The sequence below is a fragment of the Phodopus roborovskii genome, unplaced genomic scaffold, assembly GCF_943737965.1.
Source record: "Phodopus roborovskii unplaced genomic scaffold, PHOROB, whole genome shotgun sequence".
Taxonomy (NCBI): Eukaryota; Metazoa; Chordata; class Mammalia; order Rodentia; family Cricetidae; genus Phodopus; species Phodopus roborovskii.
The window spans coordinates 17,787,122-17,812,794 of NW_026126460.1; the positions used below are offsets into that span (position 1 = coordinate 17,787,122).

The 25,673-nt window shown below is 42.5% G+C and overlaps 1 protein-coding gene across 2 annotated transcripts; it reads left to right on the plus strand.

Moving 5' to 3' along the window:
- The first annotated feature begins 5,447 nt into the window (after positions 1 to 5,447).
- Positions 5,448 to 24,182, plus strand: Atic (5-aminoimidazole-4-carboxamide ribonucleotide formyltransferase/IMP cyclohydrolase). Of its 2 annotated transcripts, XM_051190421.1 has the most exons (16): positions 5,448 to 5,616; positions 5,816 to 5,942; positions 8,038 to 8,114; positions 9,658 to 9,724; positions 12,645 to 12,733; positions 13,139 to 13,290; positions 13,603 to 13,759; positions 14,182 to 14,307; positions 15,377 to 15,484; positions 16,256 to 16,341; positions 17,270 to 17,359; positions 18,540 to 18,668; positions 21,206 to 21,298; positions 21,968 to 22,150; positions 23,200 to 23,355; positions 23,978 to 24,182. In XM_051190421.1, exons 1-16 carry the CDS (start codon positions 5,598 to 5,600, stop codon positions 24,095 to 24,097), a joined length of 1,779 nt encoding a protein of 592 aa, XP_051046378.1. In that variant the 5' UTR covers positions 5,448 to 5,597; the 3' UTR covers positions 24,098 to 24,182. The 2 variants fall into 2 exon arrangements, with proteins under 2 accessions (XP_051046378.1, XP_051046377.1); XM_051190420.1 differs by lacking the exon at positions 5,448 to 5,616 and having other exon boundaries at positions 5,728 to 5,942.
- Positions 24,183 to 25,673: the final 1,491 nt, after the last annotated feature.

A 25,673-nucleotide genomic window follows, 5' to 3' on the forward strand; every position in this document is an offset into this window, starting at 1 on the left:
TTTGTTTGTTTGTTTTTGTTTTTTTTTTAATTCAATGTTCTGTTCATACAATACATTCTGATTACAGATTCCCCTACCCCAGCTCCTCCCAGACTTACCTGTCCACCCAAATCCAAACTTTTCTCTCTTTTTTACAAAACAAACAGGCAAGGAGACACACAAACACACTCACACACGAAGAAAACCCATAAAAACAAAATGAGACACCATAACAGATAAGCAAAAGGTCTGTAAGGTAAAATAAAATTAAAAAACAAACAAACAAACAAAAAATCCCAAACAAACAAAACAGACAAAATGCTATGACTCCAAAAACTACCATTGAGTTCATTTTTTGTTGACTGGGCATGGGACCTCCCTTAAGTGTGGTTTGTATACCCAGTGAGACTCCATTGGAGAAACCTAACTTTTCCTTTGTGAACAGTTAACAATTAGAGATAACTTCTGGGTTAAGGATGGGGATTCGTGTCCACTTACTCACTCAGTGCTATAACACTCTAGAGTAAACCTCAGCAGGTCCTGTACATGCTGCCACAGTCTCCATGAATTCAGTCCTGTTAATTTCCTTGGTGTCTTCCATCTTTACTGGCTCTTCCATTACATTCTTTCTGCCTCTTCTTCCAGAGTTCCCTGAATCCTGAGGGCAAGATTGATGGTGACACCTCACCAAGGTCTGTTGGTCTCTACACATTGTCCAGCTGTGGTTGTCTATATTTGTTCCCATCTACTGCAGGAGGAAGCTTCTCTGATGATGGCTGAGAAAGATATATGTATGGCAGAATGTTGTTAGGAATCATTTTACTGTTACATTCACTTAGAGGAGCAGTATTTGATTTTCCCCTAGGTCTATGCCCTATCTAATCTCATGTTTGTGGCCACCCAGGCATTTGTCAGGCATGTGTTCCATGAAGTGGTCTTTAATTTCCAATCAAACAGTGGTTGGTTACTCCCACAACTTTGTGCCATTATTGCTTGCACCCATGTATCGTGCAGGTAGGTCAGTATTTATTATAGGTCAAGACTAACAACTCTTTGAGATAAGAAATTTCTCCCTTAACCATTGCCTTTCGCCACTGCCACAGAGTAGATCCTGGTGTTGATTACCTTTCTGTTGCTGTGATAAAACAACATAACCAAGGCAACTTAGACAAGAAAGACTTTATTTGGACTTATGGTTCCAGAGGGATAAGCGTTCACAGTGGCAGGTGCAAGAAGCTAAGAGCTCACATCTTGAACTGCAGAGGACAAGTAGAGTGAAGTACAAATGGTGCTGGTCCTTCACTCCCAAAGCCCACACCCAGTGCTTTATTTACTCCAACAAGTCCACGCCTCCTAAGCCTCCCCAAACAGTGCCACCAACTAAAGATGAAGCATTCAAATGCCATAGACTATGGGTGACATTTCTCATGCAGATCATTAACGACTCTCAGAAGAGATTATTTTTGTTTGTTTGGCACTTGGTTTTGCTTGTTTATTTATTTGCTTGTTTGTTTTTTTAATTTATTTTACATCTCACTATGTTGCCCAGGCTGGCCTCAGGCTTCACAGTCTCCTTCCCCCTTTCCCACCAAGTGCTGGGATTACAAGTATGTGCCATGATACCTAACACTTTGTATATATGCATATATGAATCTACAAGTAAATGTTCAGCATCATCAATAAACACTTATAAGAGAAGCACTTGTTTTAATATCATCATGAACATATGGTTTGAATTCTGAGGCTTGAATTCTACTGACTGCATCCACACGTACAGAGCATTAAATACTTGTTTGAACACATTTTCTGCTTTTGGACTGCCTTCTTGCTCAGTCTGTTTGCTAAACCTAATGAAGTACTCTTATCTTCTTCTAGGCTTATCGACTTCTAGGCCTTCAGTGTCATTAACTTTCCAAATTTGTTTACCTTTAGCTTCTTTCTTCCATTGCTAATTTGCATTCATAATCTCAACACCCTTTGTGCTGGCTAGATTTATGTCATCTTGATACAAACTATAGTGCTCTGAGAGGAGAGGACCTCAATTGAGAAAATGTCTCCATAACACTGGGCTGTGGGTCAGTCTGTAGAGCACTTCCTAAATTAGTGGTCAATAGGGGAGGGCCCAGGCCATTGTGGGTGGTCCCGCCCCTGGGTGGGTGGTGCTGGGTTCTATAAGAAAGAAGGCTAAGTAAGCCATCTGGAGCAAGCCAGTAAGCAGCACTCCTCCATGCCCTCTGCATCAGCTCTTCCCTCCAGGTTTCTGTTGTATTTTAATTCCTATTTTAGCTTCCTACAGTGACGATCTACAATGTGGAAGTATAAACCAAATAAACCCTTTCTTTCCTAACTTGCTTTTTGATCATGGTGTTTTGTGGCAGCAACAGAAACCCTAAAATACCCTCCCATATGATTTTAAACTGTGTCTATCAGTTATCTGTACTTCAAAATCAACCTTTAGAAACTCAAATAATTTGCACAACTACTCACATTGATTTCTTACAAAATATACATATACTCAGACTATACTTTCATGTTTGCATAGGTATGTAATAATGTACAGGTTACCTGCCTCATTATATAGTCATATGACCAAGGTAGAAAGGATAGATTTCATCCCATAGATCTCTGTGTCCTCCTATTCTTTACCTCTGATTTGGTTTTTCATGGACTATTTATTTTTTCCTCATTCATTCATTCATTCATTCATTGTCTCATTTCTGTTGTGGTGTGTGTTGAACCCAATGCTTTGCACTTGCTAAGGAAGCATTCTACCACTTAGCCACTTCCCCCAGCTCTCACACAGACTCCTTCTTTTTCCATGGCTTCAAATCTTTGGTTTAGAATAGGAAAGGTAGTGAGATAAAATAACAACTCTGCATTAAAGGAATAAGAAAGTGTTTATTCTAAACATGAGTGATGCTGACTTGGAAGCTCAAATTCAAGACATCTTGAATGACCCTTTGCTCTCAGAGAAACAAAGAAGGCCATAGTTTTTGTGGGTATTGTCTAGGCTGGCTGTAGGAAAGAAGGATGGTTTCAGATGTTACCTTGTTATTTTGAGCCTTAGGGCTAGTGAAGGCTACAAGAGGTCTATTAATGTGATATTCCAAGAGGTAATATAAAAGTTAGGTCAGATGTAAAGATTCAAAGAATTGGCATTTTTAAAAAACTTCCTTTTTGACTTTGCAAACATATCCCCCCATGGAGGGATAACTGCCTTAATCTAGAGACAGGAGAGAAGCCCTAGTCCCTACTTCACAGGACCTGTCAGATCTACATGACCCCAACTGGATGGCATTCCCCTACATATGGAATTGGGGTGGGGGGATGGGAGGGGAGGGTGTTTAGAGTGCATGTGAGAGGGCAGAGAGGGTAAAAGGGAGGGAAGGAGGGAGGGAGGGCTGGGTGGAGGGAGGGAGGGAGTGGAAACTGGGATCGACATGTAAAATAATAAATTAAATTAAAAAATGCTTTGACTCCAAAATTTAAGTTGAAGGACAAGTTACTGGGGAAAAGGATTTCTATTTTTGTTTCCACAGAAAATGAAAAGCTGTGGATTCCTTCCAGACTAATGTGGTTTGATCACGCCAGACCTCCTGAAACAGAGTACAAGCTGATCCTACATTCAAAACAGCTGGACAAAACAGCCCTACAGACTACAGCCAGGATATCTGAATCTTCTTCGAATCCCCCAAGACAGCGCCCCTTACCAGCAGGAAGTAGTTTGGAAAGAACGACGCCCAAATTCCCAAATATTGTGTATAAATGTTTGTTTTCATTTAATTGGACTTTGTTATATAAAATTAAATAAAAAAAAAAAGAAAAAAATTTCAACGACTTAAAAAAAACTTCCTTTTTATTTATTCTTTGTGTCTTTCACAACATGCATCTTGATCCCCTTTATTTCCCTCCCCTGTGTATCTGCACTCTGTCCTTGGAGCTCCCCCCAATAAAATTTAAAACAAACAAGGGGTAAAATCTCATCATAGAAACTGTAGTGTGACACAGTGAGTCAGGCAGTAAACCCTTTTGTCCATTTATCTTTACTTGCAAGTGTTTATTGCAGTCATTGTTCTGGTTCAAGGCCTCTGGTTTCTGCTACACTGCGATGCTATCCCTCACTGGAACTACTCTTGGTTATCCTGCGGTTGCTCTGCGTTGTGGGGATCCTGCAGCTTTGGATCTTCAGGACTGGTTCCTTCGCAAACTCCAGCAGACTGAAGATGGGTTGGGGTGGGCCAACCCATAGCCTTGGTTCTGGACCTGGGTAGTTAGTTGCAGGGTTGCTCAGCCTGCCAGGTCTCTCTTGTCCTCACCATCAGGGGGAGCTCTCCTGTACTCCTGCTCTCATGTTGTCAGGATTGGATTTTCCACACCTACACCTTCAGGACCTGTTCTACTGTGTTGTCCAGGCGTGGGGTAGAGGCCACTCTCCTGAGTGCTGCAGCAGATGAGGGACAGGGCTAGCTCTCCCAACTCTCGGGGTTGTTTGTTGAGATAGGGCTTCTCTGTGTAGCTTTGGAGCCTGTCCTGTAACTCATTCTGTAAACCAGGCTGGCCTCAAACTCAGAGATCTGCCTGCCTGTGCCTCTCCAGCGCTAGGATTAAAGGCGTGTGCCACCACCAGCAGCTAGATCTTCCTCTCTTATGCCCTCAGGACCAGCTTTCCCACCCTCAAGCCTTGATGGCAGGGGAGGGGAATCTCTCCCCATCCATGACACCACATGACAAATGAGTAATGGGAACAGCTCTCCTATGCTAACAACTTCAAGGCTGGCTCACCCACACCTCTACCAACAGGATTGGCTGTATTGTGTTGCTCAAGTGAGGTGCAGGGCCTGCTCTCCAGAGTGTTGCCACTGGTGGTAGGCAGGGGTGGCTCTCCTGCCCTCATGACCTCAGGGCCAATTCTCCCACCACCCCAGGTGTTGATGGGTAGGTGGGTAGGTGGGGGAAGGCATCTCTCTCCTGCCCAGAAATGGCCATTTTTTGTGACAAAAGAAGCTTACGTGTTCAACTTTGCTATTCCTGTTTTTGATAGTCTTGCTGCAACCTTGTAATTATTACCACTCTTCTCACCTGAGCTTGAAGGAAAAAATTATTCTACATTTTTCCAAGATGGTGGGTGATCTTGATGTAGACTCCAGGCCATTTTATAATATGTTATGAAAACCTCAAGTGATGGTCAGTTTCATTTCTTTTGGGCTCTCAACTGTACTGTGGAGTCAATGACTTCTGTAAGTCTCACGCTTGTTCCCCAAACCTGTAAAAGAAAGGAGCGTGGTAGAAGGTTGCACAAATTCTGACTTTTCCCGAATCGGTGCTCTGGCCTCAGCCGCACCCCCAGAAAAACCGCGAACCTCTGGCGTCCACGCCCAGATCTGAGTTGTGAGCCGGAAGCCCGCGGCTGCAAATTCCCGGGTCAGAATCAGCTGCAGCCCCGCCCAGCGGCGCCTCCCGCTCCAGGCTGCAGTTTCGCGGGCCGGGGTGGGGCGGGGCCTCCGGTTACGTGGGGGTCAGCACGCCCCGCCCACCGCTTCCTGAACCGTGGAGTCCGGATTCCCTGCGTACGCACGTGGCTTGCTCGTCTTCTTACTCCACGACCCTGCGCTGCAGCCATGGCTCCCGGCCAGCTCGGTGAGGCCCTCGCGGATCGTGGCCGGGTCCTGCCTGCCCCAGCCTCGCCACCCGCCCGTGGCCGAGCTGGGGAAGGCCCGAGCCGGGCCTGCAGACTGTGTGTCCCAGTGCTGGGCCTGCAGTCGCATGTCCCCTCCCCAGATCCGGGAGAACGCTTTGCAAAAGCCCGCGAATAATGAGAAAATGCCTTCTGTTTCAGCCCTGTTCAGTGTGTCTGACAAAACTGGCCTAGTGGAATTTGCCAGGAACCTCGCATCTCTTGGTTTGAGTCTAGTCGCTTCCGGAGGCACGGCAAAAGCGCTCAGGGATGCTGGCCTGGCAGTCAGGTAAGGCAGTGAGTGGGTAATGTTAAAGGTAAGTCTATGGAGGAAAATGGTGTGACCACATTAACCCGGAAGAGATGTAATCCAGGCACTGTGAGAAAAATAACCTACTCACAGTCACGCTGTGAGGCCGTAGGACTCTGCTCATTTGTGGAAGAGGAAACTCCAGGTCATAACATAACAAACAGAAAGGCGGGACATTTGTTATGCACAACAAACACAGGTTCTCAGTTTCCAAGGCCTGTCTTTAACATGAAGATGTACATCTCTGCCTCTTCTGTTAGCTTCTTATAACCCTATGAAAGTACAAGTCACTGGCTCCCTCACAAGCTGCTCATCACCTGACTGGGCGGTGGGAATGATTGATTGACAAGAGTTGTCCTTACTTAGTATGGCATCTCTTGTAATTCTCACAAGAATCAGGAGTATCCACGACAGCAGACAGGCTTCGGTGAGGTGCAGTTGAGCCCTGTGTTCCAACTTGGTGTCCACCATTGTTGCTGTTACATTTCAAACAAAGTAAAAGGCGTTCTTACATCGTGTATCACCTGGTTTAAATGTTTTTAAGATGGTCATTCATATTTCCACTGCCCAATCCCTGCTTACCCCCATTATGCCAGTAGCTTTTTGATTCTTCTTTTGGTAGTATTGAGGGTTGGCCCAGTGTCTTGCCCAGTCAGCTACTGGGCTGTATCCCTAGCTCATCTTTTAATTTTTTTCTTCCGGAAGCTTTTTTCTTTTTTTTTTTTTTTTTTTTTTTTTTTCTCTGAGGCAGGGTTTCTTTGTAGGTTCTTGGATCCTATCTTGGAACTGCCCTGTAGGCCAGGCTGTAGATAGTGTCTCTGCCTCTGGAGTGCTGGGATTAAAGGCTTGCACCACCACTGCCCAGCTTAACTTAGAAACTTTAAATTTAGAACCAAACTTTAATTTAGGGCCTTGAACTTGTGATCCTCCTGCTTCAGCCTCCTTGAGTGAGTGTTGGATTGTAGATATCTTCTACAAATTGAGAACGAAAGTGTGTTTCCTGCAGAGTGAGTAAGTGTGTGTGTGTGTGTGTGTGTGTGTGTGTGAGATCTAAGTGGCTTACTTACTTAGAACCTGGCTTAGTCAAGTTCACAAATGGAGGCTTGTTCCATTATTAGTTCACATAGTTGTTTTACCATCTTTTCTTGATGGTCCATATTGGATAACTGCATGTTTGAAACACAGGCACAAAGAGGTAGCTTGTCCAAGGCCATGCTGCAGTTAAGAGGTCAAGATTTTCTCCTGGGAAGTTGACTATTGTCTTGTGCAGCAAACCAATGAGATCATACCAGAAACTTCAGTTTAGACTTCTCACAATGTATCCCCAACTGACCTAGAAGTCCAGAATCCATGACTTTAGCCTCCTGAGGACTGGGATTTCAAGTGTGTGTGGCCAAGCCCAGCGAAGATCTTTCATCCCATTAGCCACTAAATTCTCTACCCCCTGCGCATAGTACTGAGAATTGAATCCAGGATCCCACATAGCCAAGACAAATGACAAATGCTACACAACAGAGTAATATTCCCAGCCTTTATTATCTGTTTTTTTTTTTTTTTTTTTTTTTTTTGCTATTGATGTTAAATTCTCCATAAATGATTCTCAGTTTCTTGTTTTTTATTTTTCTCTTTTGTTTTTTTGAGATGGGATTTCTCTGTGTTACAGCCCTGGCTCTGTCCTGGAACTAGCTGTGTAGACCAGCTTGGCCTTGAACTCACAGAGATCCACATGCCTCTGCTTACATAGTGCTGGGATTAAAGGCGTGCGCCACTACTGCCTGGCTGAATTTATTTCTTGATTAAAGATAATGACATGCCTCTAGAAATTATAAAGTCACTGTTTTATCACCTAATTGATTCTCAAAAACATTTCATTCAGAAAACAACTTTTTTTTTTTTTTTTGGTAAAATAAATTTTGCAAGTCCAGCATAGTGAAAAGAAATGTAAAGGTTTGATATACTTGTAAGTTGGACTTGAAAAATAAATCTGTTGAACTGAATCTAGTAGACTTGGTGGGAGATGATTTGAGTAGTGGGAAATGACAATTTACTAAAGTCTTTATAACTCTATTTTCAGAGATGTGTCTGAGCTAACAGGTTTTCCCGAAATGTTAGGGGGGCGTGTGAAAACCTTGCATCCTGCTGTCCACGCTGGTAAGTGATTGTCAATTCGGTTTATAGCACATATCTTAGTTAAGTTTTATAAAGTGTGCTTCTGCTGGGTTGGTTTTGTCACTTTGCGTTCTGATTTTTTTAGTCCATTATAATCCCTTTTGAGTATTAACTGGCCTCATGACAGGACAAGTTCAGGTTGTTGTCCTCTGTTGCTGTTGATCTTGACCTAATAATAGTTTAGCTGATCTGGATTACAGTGTTTCCATGTTACAATCTGATTGTACATTTCTGTAGTTCAGTGTTACACTGTAACTGACTCCTAAAAGAATGACTTTTGTTCACTTGTCTGCTAGCACAGAAAACCCTCTAAACAATAATAGCAGCAGGAAATGTATTTCTGCCTTGCAAGCTACAGTCAAGCTTGTAAAAGAAGGCCAGAAAGGTAGCACTGGAAGGAAGGCCTAGTCTCAGCACTTAAGATCACTAGCTGATCTTGCAAGGGACCCAAGTTCGGTTCCTGGCACCAACATGGCAGCTTAAGACCCCATGTAACTCCTTTGTCAGGGGATCCAGTTCTTTCTTTTGACTTCTTTGGATACTAGAGATGGGTGATGCACATACAGATAATACAGGCCAAACAATCATGCACAAAAAATAAATACATCGAAAAGAAAAAACAGGGAAAGAAAGGGAAACAGTTTCATGCTACGAATCTAGCTTGAAAGACTGACAGGTTGTGTAAAAATAACTTCCCCAGTTTTCTGGGTGTGGGGTTGTGTTTTGTATAAGAAAAAGGCGTCAGATTTGTTTTGATTTTTGAGACAATCTCACTTTCAGGCAAGACTTGCCTAAAAACTGGTCTGGAGCTCTTATCTCAATGCTGGAATCACAGGCATGGGCCACCAGGCCTGGTAAGACTTACCTTTTGAGGGAAAAGGTGTTCTGTCGTTTGGTTTGTTATTTCAATGAAATACGGTCTTGCTGTGTAGCTCAGGCTTGCTATCAAACCTGTTATCCCCCTGCTTTGACCTGGGTGCTTAGATAGAGTACAGGCCTATACTACTATGTTTATTGTTAAAACTCTTTTTTGTCTCAGAACTCTTTCAACTGTTTTCAATGTTCTTTAAGAATATTAGGTGTTTGTACATTTGCACAGGCCTATAATTCTAATATTTAAAAGGCTGATGGGAAGGCCATTTGAACCCAGGAGCCTCTGCAATAATGTTAGGAACTCTATTTGGTGTAGTGGTACACACCTTTCATCCCAGCACTTGGGGGGTAGAGGCAAGTTTGAGGCTTGCCTTGTCTATAGAGTGAGACCCTGTCTCAGGAAAAAAATAAGAATACTGGAAGGTTTACCTTGTTGCTGATGGGATCATACAGTACAAACTATCTGTTTCTTTTGTTTGTTTGTAGCAACAGGGTTTCTCTGTGTAGCTTTGGAGCCAGGCTAGCCTTGAACTTAACCGAGATCTGCCTGTCTCTGCCTCCCAAAAGTGCTGGGATTAAAGGCATGTGCCACCACTTCCCAGCCTATCTGCATTTCTGACCTTATTATATATCTCCACTTTAATCACATTAGGAATCTTGGCGCGAAATATTCCAGAAGATAATGCTGACATGGCCAGACTTGATTTCAACCTTATAAGGTAAAAAGTTGGGAGCTGAATTTTGAGTGCGTTAAAGACCAAAGATAAGTGGTGTTAAACTGTTGTCTCCTGGCCTCACTATATAAACCCTTTCCTGCATCTCCTATGTGATGACATGTGTGAGCATTTTAATTCTGCCAAGTTGATGTTTCCAAGCCATGTAATTTTAGTTGAAAATACCCTTTGCGTTGTTGTTATCGCGCATTTGGAGCAAACAAACATCCCACCACTGAATTAAGCCTTTAGCCCCTTTTGTTTTTCAAAAGTTAAGATTTAAATTTCGCTGCATAAAACCAACGAAGTTAATGTTTTCTTTAAACATCCACAGTAGCTTTATTGAGGTGCTGTTTGCTCATTATACAACTCAGCTTATTAAAAAGATGCAGCTTGACGGTCTTAAGTATATTCAAAAGAAGTTGTGAAACCACCATATTCGTTGTTAGAACATTCTTGTCTCCCATCCACATCTATACACACCCTGTACCTGGCAGTGTTCAGCCTTAACTTCGTTACCGATGCTCACGATTCTCCCTCTCCTGTCCTGTGGCTTGTTTCTTGCTCAGTGGTGTCATTTGACCGCCACAGGTTTTTGGTTGGATGCTGTTTGTAGCTTATGCTTTTGCTGTCAGACCTAAGACACCTCATTATGTTGATGAAGGTTTTTTGTTTTTGGTTTTTTTTTTTCTTATGATTTTGTGGTTCTAGGGTTTTGCTTGTTTGTATTTAGACAGAATAAGTAGACAGCATGGGTTCTTCCGCTATTTGAGCTGTTCAGGGACCCTTGCCTCCTCACTTGTGTTTAGGATTGCTGTGCAACACTTGTAGGAAAGGCAGGGGTCCTTTTATATAGGGTGTGTGTGGATAAATGAGGGGATTGTTGTCTGATGCAGCAAAAAGTCTTCTAGCTCGTGAATGTGAGATTTCTTCCTTTTTGAGAAACATTAATTTTCTTTAGTTCCTTTTAACATTGTTTTGTATTTTTCAGCGTGTCAGTCTGGCACTTTTGTAATTTTGTTCTTCAGTATTTGATTTGCTTTAGTGTTGTCATTACTGCATTGTTTTCTTAATTTCCTGTTCCGATTGTTGTTTGCTAACGTGTATTATTACAATTGATTTCTGTGTATTGATCATAAGCCCTGCAGCCTTGCTAGACTCATTTATTAAGGCTGGTAGGTTTTCTTAGCAGCTTAGGGTTTTTCTCTGTGTATGAATATCACCTCACTTGAACCCAACCCTTTAATGCTCTTTAAACATTTCTTTGGCTAAAACATGGCAACATACTGAATAGAAATGGTTGAGAGTGAATATTCTTATTTCTGAATCTTAAGAGGAAAATATTGGCTCTAAGATAATCAATAGCTACGATGTTAGGTTTTTATTACATTTTACCACGTTGAGGTACTTCTACAATCCTCAATTTATTGATGTCTTTTTTTTTTAATTATGGATAGATACTGAATATTTTACACTTTTCTTACATTGGAGTAATCTTGTGGCTTTTGCCTTCTCTTAACTTTACATTAATTTCCTTTTTAAAGATCTTAATTATTTGTGGGACACACATACCTTAGTGGCTTGTGGCAGTCTGAGGATAACCCACAAGAGTTGTATCTCCTTCCAAGATGTGGGCTCTAGGTATCAAACTCAGTCATCATTCTTGGCCGCAAGCACCCTAATCCACTGAACCATCTTACCGGCCCCTAGTTAATTTTTAGGTGCTAAGCTAACCCTGCCTTGCTGGCATGCTGTCCTCTTGGCCATGGTGTGTCATTCTTCACACTTTTTGTGTTGACCTGACAGGTTAGCTTTTGTGTCAGCATTCATTAGGAGCAGGAGCCTGGTAGTTTTCTTGTGATGGGATCTGGATTGGATGGCAGGCCTGATCTAGTGAACTGGAAAGTCCTCCTCCTGTTGTACTGGTTTTAACCAGCCGGGCTCATTCAGCAGTCCTGGAGTGGACCACAGTGTGTCTCTGGCCTTCATGTTATACCGCACTTACGACTTCCTTGAAGGCAAAACAAGTATTTTATCCTTTGAAGGCAAAATGGTTTCCATCACGAACACAATCCTTTGGGAAAAAAGTATAAATGTGAATGTCTTGGGTAAAAAATCACAGTCTAAATGAGATTTTTCTTTTTCTTTTTTTTTTTTTTTTTTTTTTTTTTTTTTTTTTTTGAGATAAGGGCTTTCTGTGTAAGAGTCCTGGCTGTCTTAGAAATTGATTTGTAGAGCATGCTCGTCTGACACACAAATCAGCCTGCCTCTGCCTCCCAAGTGCTGGGATTAAAGGCATGTGCCACCAAGGCTTAATAAAATGAGATTTTTCTATAATCTTACAGTTTCTATTTCTCCTTAAAATATTTTGTTTTGAGGTGGGAGTTTAGCCTTAGCCATGTAGCCCAGGTTGACCTCAAACTCTGTTATCTTCTGACTGTTGGGATTATTATCACTCCCAGCAAAACAAAACAAAACAAAACAAAAAAAAAAACAAATTTTAAAAATTGAATGGTTTAAAGTCATGGTTACCTAAGGCCAGGCAAGCATCAGGCTTGCAGGATGTTCTGGGGAGGAGGATGTGTGGCTTGTCCAGAGTGTGTGCTGACTCCATCTGTGCTCTGCTAGTGTAATGCCTCCAGACCACTTTCCTATGTAACTTCTAACAATTCCAAAGTGTTGGGGCTGGACAGGTGGCTCAGTGGTTAAGAGCACTTGCTGTTCTTGTAGAGGACCCAGGTTAGGGTTCCAGCACCCACATGGTCCCTCAAATCAGTTTGAGGCTAGCTCTTGTTTGTGTTTGTTTGCCCTCCAAGGACACTGCACGTATGAGTGCATGCACACTTGCGGGAAAACCCTTGTAAACATAAAGTCATTCTTTAAGAAAAGAATTTGACAATGACAGCTACTTCTCCTTGGTTGTCAGAGTTGTTGCCTGTAACCTGTACCCCTTTGTGAAGACCGTGGCTTCTCCAGATGTGACTGTTGAGGCAGCTGTTGAGCAGATTGATATTGGTGAGTTGAATAAAAATCTCAGAACTGACAGGGGTAGTGATGAAATTTTCTGAGGTTTTGTTTTTGTTTTCCTTATTGAGAATTTGTGGTATTGTTTCATGTTAAGACAGGGATTTACTACATTGCCAGGCTGATCCTTCTGCCTCGGTCTTCAAAGTGCATAAATTCTGATGGTTCTGACGGTATGTCACCACATCCAGCTTAGAAAATATTTTATAAACTACTTAGAGAATATTAAAGGGAACCATAAACTAAATATTTTGTGTGTTTTAGGGACATATGTGGGCTATTTCCCCTTGTTTTTTTAAGTCAGAAATTAAAGTAGAAGTATTGTGCACAGTGACTAGAGAGCTCATTGACTGATGGCAAAATGCCGAAGAAAAATAATACATTTGTTCTTCAAAGGCGGAGTGACCTTACTGAGAGCTGCAGCCAAAAACCACGCTCGAGTGACAGTTGTGTGTGAACCAGAAGACTATGTGACGGTGGCAGCAGAGATGCAGAACTCTGATAATAAGGACACCTCCCTGGAGACCAGGCGCCACTTGGCCTTGAAGGTAGGGTACACTTCTGTAATTCTGTCTAGCAATGCCCATGGAGTCCGTGTGGCAGTGGAAGTCATATTCAGTGCTACTAAATATGTGAGCTTTCTACAATCTGCAATCTGCTAGGGACTTCTGTCCTTTTGTTAAACATGGAGAGATCAAATATTAGGGATATTCTGTCAAGAGTCAAAGGCAGAAATGTTAGTTGTGTTATTTAGGGTCAGTTTGGGGTGGGGAAGGGCACGGAAGTGGAGATAAGGCTATGTACCTAAAAGCATCCTTGGGAAGTGTTCCTAGTATCTCACGAACTGTAACTTTTTGTAGGCATTTACTCATACTGCACAATATGATGAAGCGATTTCAGATTACTTCAGAAAGCAATACAGTAAAGGAATTTCCCAGATGCCCTTGCGGTATGGGATGAACCCACATCAGACGCCTGCTCAGCTTTATACGCTGAAGCCCAAGCTTCCCATCACGGGTAAAGTATAAGGAGTATGTGCTGTGTCCAGACACCTGGCTTTCTCTGGGTTGAATCTGAAGTTACTCCCATTCAGAATATAAACTAAATTACTTAACACCTCTCATAACTACCCAAAACCGAGGTGCCAGGTTGACTCTGCACCGAGTGTCAGAGGGGCACAACATCTTGCACTGCTTGGCAAACCACAGGTCCTGGAACTCACTATGTAGACCAGGCTGGCCTCAAAGTCACACAGATCTGCCTTCCTCTGTCTCCGCCCTCGGCCTTTGATTACTTTTTGCAGACTCTGAATTCTCAGCCTTTTGGCTGAAATCACATGCAAGTTGTGTGACCTAGATATAATTTTTTTTTTGAGTAATGTACATATATGTAGCCTTATTGAACCTTCTTGTAATGTACATGTATGTTTCTGTGTGTAGTTCTCAATGGAGCCCCTGGATTCATAAACTTGTGTGATGCTTTGAATGCCTGGCAGCTGGTGAAGGAGCTCAGGGAAGCAGTGGACATCCCAGCTGCGGCATCTTTCAAACACGTCAGCCCAGCAGGTGAGGCTCTCACTGCTCCAGAGCAGAACGCCCTGGAGAGCTCCGCCTTTGGTTTTGTTTTGTTCTTTTCTCCAATTTTCTCCCATTATTGCTAAGTTATAATCTGGGACATCGTAGGCCACTCTCGGCAAGTCTGTTGGTAATAGTGTCGGTATACTTACATGTAAGTATAATAAGTGTGTACATAATTCCATGGTATCATTAGGAGACAGAGACATTGCTCTCTTGGCTCTTGTGATGTCTCTAAAAGTGTAGACCTAAAGATGAAGTGACATCATGTAATGTGCCGAGTAACTGCTCTTCTGTGTCAGAAGTGTACCTGAGTAAGCACAGAGACTGTTCTTAACCCAGCCCACTCCATTTCTATTGGATGATATATTCCTTCTACCCTCAAGTCCTTAAATTCCACAGCTTGCTTACCCATAATGTCACTAGGTCTGCTGGCAGTCTCTAGGACGTAATTGTTCCTAATAGTTATTGGGTGGGAAAGTGAGATGAGTGAGGAAGAAATGAATGTCACCCTGAGCAGAGCGGAGTCAGGAACGCAGCGGTCTAGCTTCCTGCACATGCCAGTGCTGTCAGACTTTGGGGCTGTGCTGTCAGAGGCCAAAGAGAAAGTGCCCCTGCCCCCTGCAGTATGCGGTGCGTGTTCATTACGTCGTCAAGTAGTTTTTGTTTAAGTTGCCACAAGAACTAGGAAATATACTGCATAGGTGTTTGAAAAATACAGGCTAGGTCTTTGAGAAATGTGGATTTTTAAAGTTTGTTTTGTTTTCTTAGAGTCTGTTTTGTGGTGCTGGGAATTGAACCCCCATCCTTGGGCACATTTTACCGCTAAGATAGACCTTTGAAAAGAAAATTTGATGTCAAATTTGAAAAGTAGCAATTTGAGGCTTTAGGTCATTTTATGGCTTTTTAAAAAAAAATTGAGTGTTTGCGTGGTAGAGTTGGGGTGCCCGTGGTAGGGCTGGGGTGCCCAGTTAGTGCTCCCCCTGGTGGTGGGGGTGCTCGGCCGGTGCTGTCCCTGCCTGCTGCCATTGCCAGCCCTGTTTTCTGCTTCCTTTGCCAGGTGCTGCTGTCGGGATTCCACTCAGTGAAGACGAGGCCAGGGTGTGCATGGTCTACGACCTCTATCCGACCCTCACGCCAGTGGCCACTGCATATGCCAGAGCAAGAGGTCAGAGGAGGGGTTTTGTCAGTGAGAGGAAAAAGCAGTAACAGGATAAAACAGTGTTACCTGTGGCTTACGCCATGATACTGAAATTGCCTTTGATGGATTTTAATTAATACTTGAGAAGAGTATATGTACAAAAGTACATGTTAGTATTTGAATGTGGTAAATGGAAACAATGAAACAATGAGATTGGTACATTTTATTTCAGAGTAGGTCCTTGAGTACATTTTTAGTAGGAGAAGAATTGTATGGTTACTCTAACCACTGAGTTTGGTTTGACTTGCATTTTACACACTAAGAAATACCAGATTCTAGGGCGCAATGACTAACTAGCTCCTGAGGTGTTTTGAGAAACCTGCTACAGTTTATCAGTTACAGCCAGAGGCAGCAACTTGTAGGCTGGTGCTAAGGCCTCCATCCTCCTGCTTCTGTATACACACTCTGTGTGGATGCAGGCCTCTAGCCTCCTTCAGTAGCTCATGCTGACCTTCAGCTAAGTGCTAATTTAGAAGGTAAAATTAATGACTACCTTCTCACCAGTTGTTTGACTGACATATTAACTCTGAGTAATAACGTAAGCTTTAGGGAAACTATATTGTTTTGTTTCCACATCACATATATAGTGTGCCCACATCCTAGCAGTAGAGTTTGGGGAAGTGCATGCCACACCCCAACATGTTTATGAAACCTGAAAGGGGTCAGAGAATTAATACTGGATTTGATCACATGGATTTTCTATGCAAGGAGACTTTATGGCTTAACTTTCGCTTACAGGGGCCGACAGGATGTCTTCATTTGGTGATTTTATTGCATTATCTGATGTTTGTGATGTCCCAACTGCAAAAATTATCTCCAGAGAAGTGAGTAGAGGTTCAGGTATTTTGATCCTGATGTAACTGAATAACTTGTTTCTAGGCATCATTGGAACTAGCTGACAGTGGTTGTTTGTTTAATTCTCTTAAATTTTTGTTTTTCCTGAGTTCAAGACAGGGTTTCTCTATAACATTCCTAGCCATCTATAGACCAGGCTGGCCTGGAACTCAGAGAGATCCACCTGCCCATGCCTCCCTAGTGCTGGGATTAAAGGTGTGCACCATCACCACCCGGCTGCTGGGTGTGTCTTAATTCCAATGTTCTGTAAGGCAGAGCCATCTTGCACAATGAGGAAATAATAATGGACAATGCTATATAAACCCTTAGAGATCTGAATGACTAGGGCCAGGGCAGAGGCTCTTAGAAGCACTTGATGAACTAACCTTCATCACTTAGCACCAGGTTTGCATCCCACCATTAGTGCTGGGAGGCAGAACCAGAAGAGGTAGCTGGGGGTGCCTGTGCATGACAGTGTTTAGTTACTTTAGGGAAGCCTATAGCCTTGAGCCAACCCAACCATGCTGGGCAGGCATGCTACTCACAGGTCATGCTGACACTGAGACATCTGTGTCTCTAGTTGCAAGGTGACAAACCTCTAGGATCTCATCAGCTAGCTGTGTGTCCTCTTGAGCCAGACTGGAGCATGGTTCCTCCAGTGCACATCTTAAGCCCACTTCATGAAGAGACTAGTGTAACAATGAGTTTTTCTTCCCTGAGGCTCATGTATTGAAGTGAATTATCCATTTGTTCTCAGTTAAGACTAAGATTAACCACAGAAAATATGGTAGCCATAAACAATTCATTCTGTTGATAGTATTGGTATATTACTTAGAACAGCTAATTGTTGCTATATCTTATGGAGTTATTCTCTGATTTCTAAAAGGAAGAATTTCATCTAATGTATATTTTTTATAGGTGTCGGATGGTATTGTTGCCCCAGGATATGAAGAAGAAGCCTTGAAAATACTTTCTAAAAAGAAAAATGGAAACTACTGTGTTCTTCAGGTCAGTAGTAATTCCTACATTAGGTGGTAACTTAGTCTTCAGTTTTATTTTGTGTTCTTTTTCTCTGTGTACCTCTTATGGAGACCGCTTTCAGATTTGTCCCTCTTTAGTGTGCTTGTTTCAACTCTTGTCCTTTTTCTTTCTGAGATAGGGTTGTATTTGTATTATGTAGCTCATGATGGCCTCAAAAAAAAAAAAAGCTCTCCAAGTGCTGGGATTAGACACTTAGAGCAGCATCCAAGTCCTATTCGTATTGTTTGTTTATGAAATAGGATCTCAGCCTTGGCTGGCTGAGAACTCGATATACACCTGCCTCTGCCCCGCAGTGTTCTTAATCTTATTACTGTCTTATACAGGCGGTTTATGGGGTCTAAGATTCTTTGCTTCATTTTTTCCCTAAGTTTTATTTACATGCCTTGTTCAGATGTGGTAGAAAGCCTCCAGCCTTGTCTTCTGCCGCGTTACTCTTTTAAAGTGACTACTCTATATTTCTCCTTTGTCCTTCCAGAAATAGAACATATCCATCCCCCAGTGTTTTCATTTCTTACTCGTGTACCTTGCTTCACATCCATGCAGGTTATCTCATGTCTTTATATGGTTTTCCCAAGAGAAATAGAGCCGAGTCACAGGCTGTATGTATCGGAGACTTTGTGCTGCCCCTGTAGAAAATGGACTGCAACCCAATGTCCTTGTGGCCATGGTGTTTTTAAACTCTGCATCTTTGCAGTTAGATAAAAGTGGTTTCTCACATTCACAGAGCGACCCTCTTCATTTGGGACTGGTTTTCAGATGCAAGCCATAATTCTTGTTTTTTCCCATTTATTTTTGCTGTGCTGGGAATTGAGCAGGGGAACCTTGTACATGTTAGACAGAAACTCTACCACTGAGCAACCTCTCCAGCCCTTTTTCTGTTACTCATCACAAGACAGTTTCACCAAGGCTAGCCCAGGCTAGCCTTGAGCTAGCTCACTTATCTGAAACATAGTTTGGCTGTGTAGCTCAAGCTGGCCTGCAACTTGCTGTGACCCAGGCTGGTCTCTTAACTGTCATCCACTTACCCTATCTTCCCAGGTACTGGGATAGGCATATACCACCATGCCCAGGAAGAATGAAACATTTTTATGGAAAATTTGGGACAGTAGATATAAAATGCTTATAACTTTTAAATTTGGTATCCTAGATGGACCAGTCCTACAAACCGGATGAAAATGAAGTTCGAACACTCTTTGGTCTTCGTTTAAGCCAGAAGAGAAATAATGGAGTCATTGACAAGTCATTATTTAGCAATATTGTCACCAAGAATAAAGATGTAAGTCTGAAAATAACCAAATGCTAGTAACATGTCTATCTTCAGTGTAAATAAGCATATCATTTATTAAGATTCATATTTGTAAATGGTAGATATGCAAGGAGCTAGCTCATCTTTGAGTTGTCAGGTAAGCCTGATAGATTAAAAGCTTATCTTTTATACGTACATGCATAGAAATGTATGTTCAGTCATACCTAAGTGGGATTGTGTCATCTGCAGCTGCATGCATTAGGTTACAGATGTTTTTCTGTACTGATGAATGTTGTTTCACATCAGTAAAAAGCCACATGACAATCCAAGTATAGAGATCTGTGCTGTAATGGGTATTTAGGTCGTTTCCTTTTTCGGTGCTTGATAATTGTTTTTAATATGAACAAGTTTTGTGTTCGGTTTTTTTGTCACCCTGTAGAAGAGGTCTATTCTTAGGACAATGATGACCTAGGAAGAATTGCTTACATGCAGTATTCCATTCAGTCCCTGTACATTATGGGAGAGGACTGTCCTCTGTATTCTAAAAATTACAGAATTGGGACGGAGAATAGATAAGTATGCCTAGAGTTACAAACTAGGGAAATGGATGAGAGGTGTGTGTAGCTTTCTCGCTGGATCTTGTAGCTTTTTCTCTGGACCTGTGCCCATTGACATTAGCTGTGGGCCTGCTTCTGGAAGGAGACTGATCTCTGCAGCAGCAGGTCATTGTAGCAAGACTGGAAGATAGAGGAGACCTGACAATGGGCTGGTCTTGATTGCTGGGCAGGGGACGCTGGACACCCGACAAGTCTTACCCTTTTTCAGAATAGTGCTTCAGCTGGCTGAGCTTCCCTCCACTCCCATGCACATTTCCTTTGATCTAACAGGGAATGCCAGAGCTACATTTGAAGGTGACTTTGAAGAAGCTAGGTTTCTGTGGAGTCCGATTGTAATTGTTGGCTCAAACAAAAGATGAATGTGTTAGAATAAGTTCTTTTAAAAATCTTTTAAAACAAAGCTTCCAGTTTTGAGATTTGAAAAGTGTAGGTTCACATGCAATTGTCATGTTCTCCTATACTCTATTCCATCCCTCTTTTACAGAGGTGAAGCTTAATTTGGATGAAGCCAAACTTACCTTTTTGTTTTTTAATTTTCATTGCATGTATTCATTACATATATTAGTGTGTAACATACGGACATTTCGCACAGTATGTATTGTATGTTGACCATATCACCCACCACACACACAGACTCTTCCCTTTTAGTCCTCCCACTCCAATTAACCCTTTGTTCTCCTAGATCATTTTTCTTTCATATTGCACATACTGTACACAGTGCAATAAAATGGATTTAAATATCAATAAATCTAAGGACCATAAACAGACCATTTGTGTTCCTGAGACTGACTTAATTATTCACCAAGTATGATTATCCTCTGTTGTGTGAATTCTAATTGGTCTTAATAGAAACCCTTAGTCAGATATCGGGGTAAATGTTGAAAGAGTAGGCAAGCAGAGCAGCCAGACAGTAGAGTTCTTAGCTCTACGAATTCCTCAGAGGGAAAAAAATGTAGGGGGCTCCTGTCTCCTCCCGCTTAGTTCCCTCTCTGGCCAGCCATATCACTTCTTGTCTCCAACTCCCTAGTGCTGGGATCAAACGTGTAAGCTCTGTTTCTCTTTTAGACTGGTTAGGTTTTATGTAGCCCAGTGTGGTCTTGAACTCCTTATCTTCCTGCTTCCACTCCCAAGTGCTAGAATTAAAGGTATGTGCCACCACTGCCTGGCCTCTGGCTAACTAGTGGCTAGCTCCACCCTCTGATCTTCAGGCAAGCTTTATTCGATATTGCACAAACAATATTACTACAATCCTCAGTTGCATCTATTTTCCCATAAGCAGCATAACTCCATTCTTCCTCTTGCTGTGTAGTCTAGGCTGCTCCTCCTGCATCATCAGCCTCTTGGTGCAAATTGCTGGGATGCAAGCATCATGTATCTTCTCTTTGGTTAGCCTATACCCTTTATCTACTAAGCATGCATACATGGGTTATTATCTTCTTTTCTAATTTGTATCAAAGAAGTGTCATTTGGGGCTCTTACAGACTTGTGGCTGAATGTTGGCTTAGAAATTGTAGAATATTTTTAAATAGCTTGTTAAAATGTTTTCAGCAAGGTGAAAAAATGGCACCATTTAACTTTTCCAGAAACATCATTGGTGTGTGTACATCACAGTAGTGTACAATGTATGAAATTTAGTTTCAGTATTTCTGATCCTGAATCTTACATCCTCAGTTATTAAGGATATTCTGTTCAAGTCATTTTAAAATAAACTCAGTATTTCATGTCTTGTTGCTGAACAAACAGTTGCCATTAGTTTGAAGGTGACGGTGTACTACATTAGTTACAGATAGGCTAAGGTGTTTCAGTCTTTAGTAAAGCATGCAGCATGACTCTGGCTGTCATTGAGGGCCCTAACTGCATCACAGGTCCTGTCACACTGGTGTACCCATAACTTAAAGCTAATGAGATTTCAAAAGCTTGGTGAGACTTTAAGCATCCTCTATGTTTCAGCTGCCGGAGTCTGCCCTCAGAGACCTCATTGTAGCCACTGTCGCTGTTAAGTACACTCAGTCCAACTCCGTGTGCTACGCCAAGGATGGACAGGTAACCACACTGTCAGCCCACCTCACTGCGTTGTTGTTTTACAGTATTCAAAAGCCCACCTGCCTCAGGTCCCAGGCACTTGAAAGAGAAGACTGGCCAAGTTTCTTTTCCTGGTTTGTCAGTATTTACTCAGCACCTGGGTAGACGTAAAACTAATGAGAACAAACTAAGCAGCCAAGTATTAAGTTGGTTGGTTACATTGACTCTTGCTTAGAGTGAGCTGGTTCATTTTGGATTTGTGGAACTGGTTTCTTCACTCACAACCCCCTTCCCAACCACTGCTACCTCTTGCTGATACTTCCATTGACATGAAACTAGCCCTATATTTAGTTTTTTGTAGCCTTTCCAGTGTGCTTTGCCGGTATGTATGTCTGTGTGAGGGTGGTGGGTCCCCTGGAACAATTGTGAGCTGCCACGTGGTGCAGGGAAATGAACCCTGGGTGCAGGTAGGTCCTCTGGAAGAGCAGCCAGTGTTTCTTCCAAGCCATCTCTCCAGTTCCTGCCTTTTGGGATTTTCATAGTAAGGTTCTTGGTTCTTTTTAGTCACTGAATCCTGACAGGTTGTGGCCACTGATCCCCGGGCAGGGTCTGCAAGGAGCCAGCGAAGCCCCTCTCAAAATGGATGTCTCACTACTGGCATCCTTTAAAAAGAAATGTCTGCGTTCCTAGGTTATTGGCATCGGAGCAGGACAGCAGTCTCGGATACACTGCACACGCCTTGCAGGTGATAAGGCAAACTCGTGGTGGCTCCGACACCATCCACGAGTGCTCTCCATGAAGTTTAAAAGCGGGGTGAAGAGAGCAGAAATCTCCAACGCCATTGATCAGTATGTGACAGACACCATTGGTGAGGTACGGGCTGGTTGTCTTCCAGGTGGGCTGTGTTGATTCATTCATTGTTAGGGACAGACTTTCACGGTACTACTACAGAGAGACTTTCTTGAAATCCTGGATTGTCTGGAAGCGTTAAAATGTCTTCTAATCCCTGACACCTTTACTGTTCCACCTTTTCTGAAACCACAAGTCTCTGCTTCTGGGTTATGAATATTGTATTAATTTTGTAGGCCCATACTTCCCCCTCGGGTTATAATATTGTCATTTCGAGGACTGTTTTTCACCATCTCCTGGTGTCAGCAGGAGCTTGCTGTCTTGTAGTGTGTATTAGACTTAAACTGTAAACGACCTGCTAGCTGGTCACCAGGGATTCTCTTCTTACCATACTTAAAAGGACATTAGCAACTCAGTGTGGTTTTAGTACTTTTTCTGTTTTTCAACAAGAGTGTTCTCGAGGCACGGTCTCCTCATGATGACTGTTTTTTTTTTTTTAAGTCTTGTTTGTATGAGATGAGGTCTTCTATGTAGTGCAGGCTGACTGGAACTCAGCTCCCAGTGCTGGGATTACAGATGTGTTCCACTGTGGCCTGCTGATGGCCTTGCTTCTTAATCCCATTGTATTGGGGATTACATTTCGGTGTAAACTTCAGAAGTAACACAAACATCGAAGCAGTAGTTAGTAAGCACCATGAATTTGTTTTGATTTGCCTATAAGCTGATTTATACCTGAGACAGTTGTGTATGTGTAGTTCATCTACACAAGCATCAGTTATCATCTGCTTCCTAGATTGGACATGAATTCGAAGGTGTATACACAGACTTAGAGATTTGAGAACTCAGTAGGTCTGGGTTAAACTGAGTTACAAAAGTAGGATATAATTTCTTTGGTAATCTAAGAATGGCCTTAGATTTTCTTCAGCATCGAAGGGCCTCTGAAAGTAGGAACTGGGTGTGTCGTTGTTTAGTGAACAGTCATAGGAAAATGCCCAAGTGGTTTCTGGCATTGTACTTGCCACTGGATAAAGCTACAGTTGATACTGAGCTCATCTTGCTCCCTGGCTCCCTAGGGAGATGACCTGGTGAAGTGGAAGGCACTGTTCGAGGAAGTCCCCGAGTTACTCACTGAGACAGAGAAGAAGGAATGGGTCGACAAACTGAGAGATGTTTCGGTCAGCTCTGATGCCTTCTTTCCCTTCAGGGACAACGTGGACCGAGCCAAAAGGGTGAGTGAGGGTTCCTGTGCATTGGGGACACAATTTTAGAAACAATTTCAGGTCCATCTGCCTTTGATGCTGAGGATGCAACATAGAGCACCTGACCTCAGGTCCAGTACCAGCACCACAAAAAAGAAGTTAGTTGTACTTTTAGGTTACTTAGAGTTGTATATCAAAGCTGTGTTGATTTGATGCAAATGGAGAATTATTTCATTTTTCTTTGTGATATAGGCGTAACCCAAAATCTGTTGCTTTGCCTGAATATGTTGTTGTTAGCTTGTGCTTTTTAAAAAAGATGTACTTATTTTTATTTATGATTAATATTATCATATACAGTTGGGGTTGCCTTGACTGCTCCTATATGTGTGTGTACCTGGCTGGTGCCCAAGGAGGCCAGAAGGAAGTTTCAGAAGCCACAGACCTGGAGTTAGAGATGGGTGTGAGTTGCTATGTGGGTGCTAGGAACCAGACTCCTGTTTTGTTTGTTTTGTTTTGGAAGAGAGTAGCTAGTGCTGTGAACCACTGAACCAACTCTTCTACCCCTGGGTTTAGAGGGAAATCTTGTTTTTTCCTGATGTGCGTGTCATTGTGTTTTGAAAGTCAGCATTGGTTTTGGGGTTTTCCTTTGCAGAGTGGTGTGGCCTACATTGTCGCTCCCTCTGGATCCGCTGCAGACAAGGTTGTGATCGAGGCCTGTGATGAACTGGGGATCGTCTTGGCTCACACGGATCTCCGGCTCTTCCACCACTGATCTTAGTTCCCATCATCTCCCAGTTTGCTTCTGTGCAGTGAATAATCATGTATGGAATTTTAAAAGTACCCCTTTTAAAAAACGAGTCCTTTCCATTGGGTCTGTGGTTTTAGGTAGTTGGGTCTTACTTATCTGAAAGGTATAGACTTCTAGCCCAAGTTACCACATACACAGGTTTATGTGTACAGAACCTAAAAGTATCTCTCCCTCTTGGCGCTCAGCTTGAGACAGTCCCTGTAAGACATCTAAAAGGGCAAGCTGGCCAGAGAAGCCAAGCTGCCTTGTGGACACATCCCCACTGGGGTTTGCTCCCCGCAGGACTCTTTTCATCATGCCTCTGAGAAGCTTGATTGTTTGCCTCCTTGACAAACAGCCAGTTATCCCCTGGGAACTGGATCCTTAGCAACATCTGGAAGATGCTGATAATTGCTCTTCCTTTCTTAAAGAGTGAAGTTATCCATATTTCAGCAGCCATGATCCTCCCTCCTGAACTGTTTAAAACCTATATTAGCTGTTGAGTAGCTTGTTTGGTACCTACAAATAGACCCAGTGTTCTTAGAGCTTTAGGGAGCATGTGGGGGTACGGGATAGGGATGCCAGTGCCTCCCTGTGTCAGGCAGGACATAACTGGGTCTATGTGGTTCTGTCCTTAGTGTTCACATGGAGGAAGCCTGTGGTCAGCTGTAACCTCAGGTCAGTTAGCCTCAGCCCTGCCTTCTTTTCACTCCTTCTCTAAATAAAAAAATTCAGAAGGTTTTTTTGTTTGTTTGTTTGTTTGTTTTTGGTGGTTGTTATTTTGGTTTTTGAGACAAGTTTTCTCTAGCTCTAGCTGCTCTGGAACTTGGTCTATAGACCAGGCTGGTCTCAAAATCTGAAATCTGCCTACCTCTGCCTCTAAGTACTGGGATTAAAGGGTACATCACCACTCCCATCACAGAAATTTTTAGAAACGGTCACCTTTGTGAGTCATTTATATACTGACTGATTTCCCAGCTCTTGGAATAATCCATTGAAATGAGGCAGACTTAAGTAATCGTTAAAATACTGTGGCTTCTGTTAGGTCACCGGGCAGGGATCCCTCTGGAGTAAATAAACCATCTTGCTTATGCTAACTGCCAGCCTTGCAAATGAGACACCCTGAAAATGGATTTTTCTGCTCCATTCTCTGCCAGCATTTGACTGTCACCTCTTGAGAGCCATCTGGGTCTTATCTGTCCCAAGGAACTTTGTTGATGTACAGTTGCCATACTAGGGGTCAGAACCCAGGGCCTTCATGCTAAGCAAGCATTCTATCACTAAATGGTAATCTCAGCCTCTGAGGAACTCTTTAATTCCCAGTTCACAGACACATACGTACTGCTGGCCATAGCATTTTTAAATTCATTTTTTTGTAGTAATAAATAGTGAGTACAGATTTTGGCTCATAAATTATTAAATGTGCTTGACTGAGAGTGAACATTAAAGTGTAATTGCAATCATTTGTCTGCTTAACCCTATACTGCCTTAAGTTTACACATGTAATTCTAACCATGAGAGTATTTAAACTACTGTGTCCACACACCTGGGAAGGGAAGGT

Bases quoted from the DNA above. Each gene is read 5' to 3' on its own strand.
- Atic (XM_051190420.1), top strand. From the start codon at position 5,743: ATGTCCCCTCCCCAGATCCGGGAGAACGCTTTGCAAAAGCCCGCGAAT. The intron at 12,734-13,138 runs GTGAGTTGAATA...TGTTCTTCAAAG, and splicing joins TGTTGAGCAGATTGATATTG to GCGGAGTGACCTTACTGAGA. The intron at 17,360-18,539 runs GTCAGTAGTAAT...TTGGTATCCTAG, and splicing joins GAAACTACTGTGTTCTTCAG to ATGGACCAGTCCTACAAACC.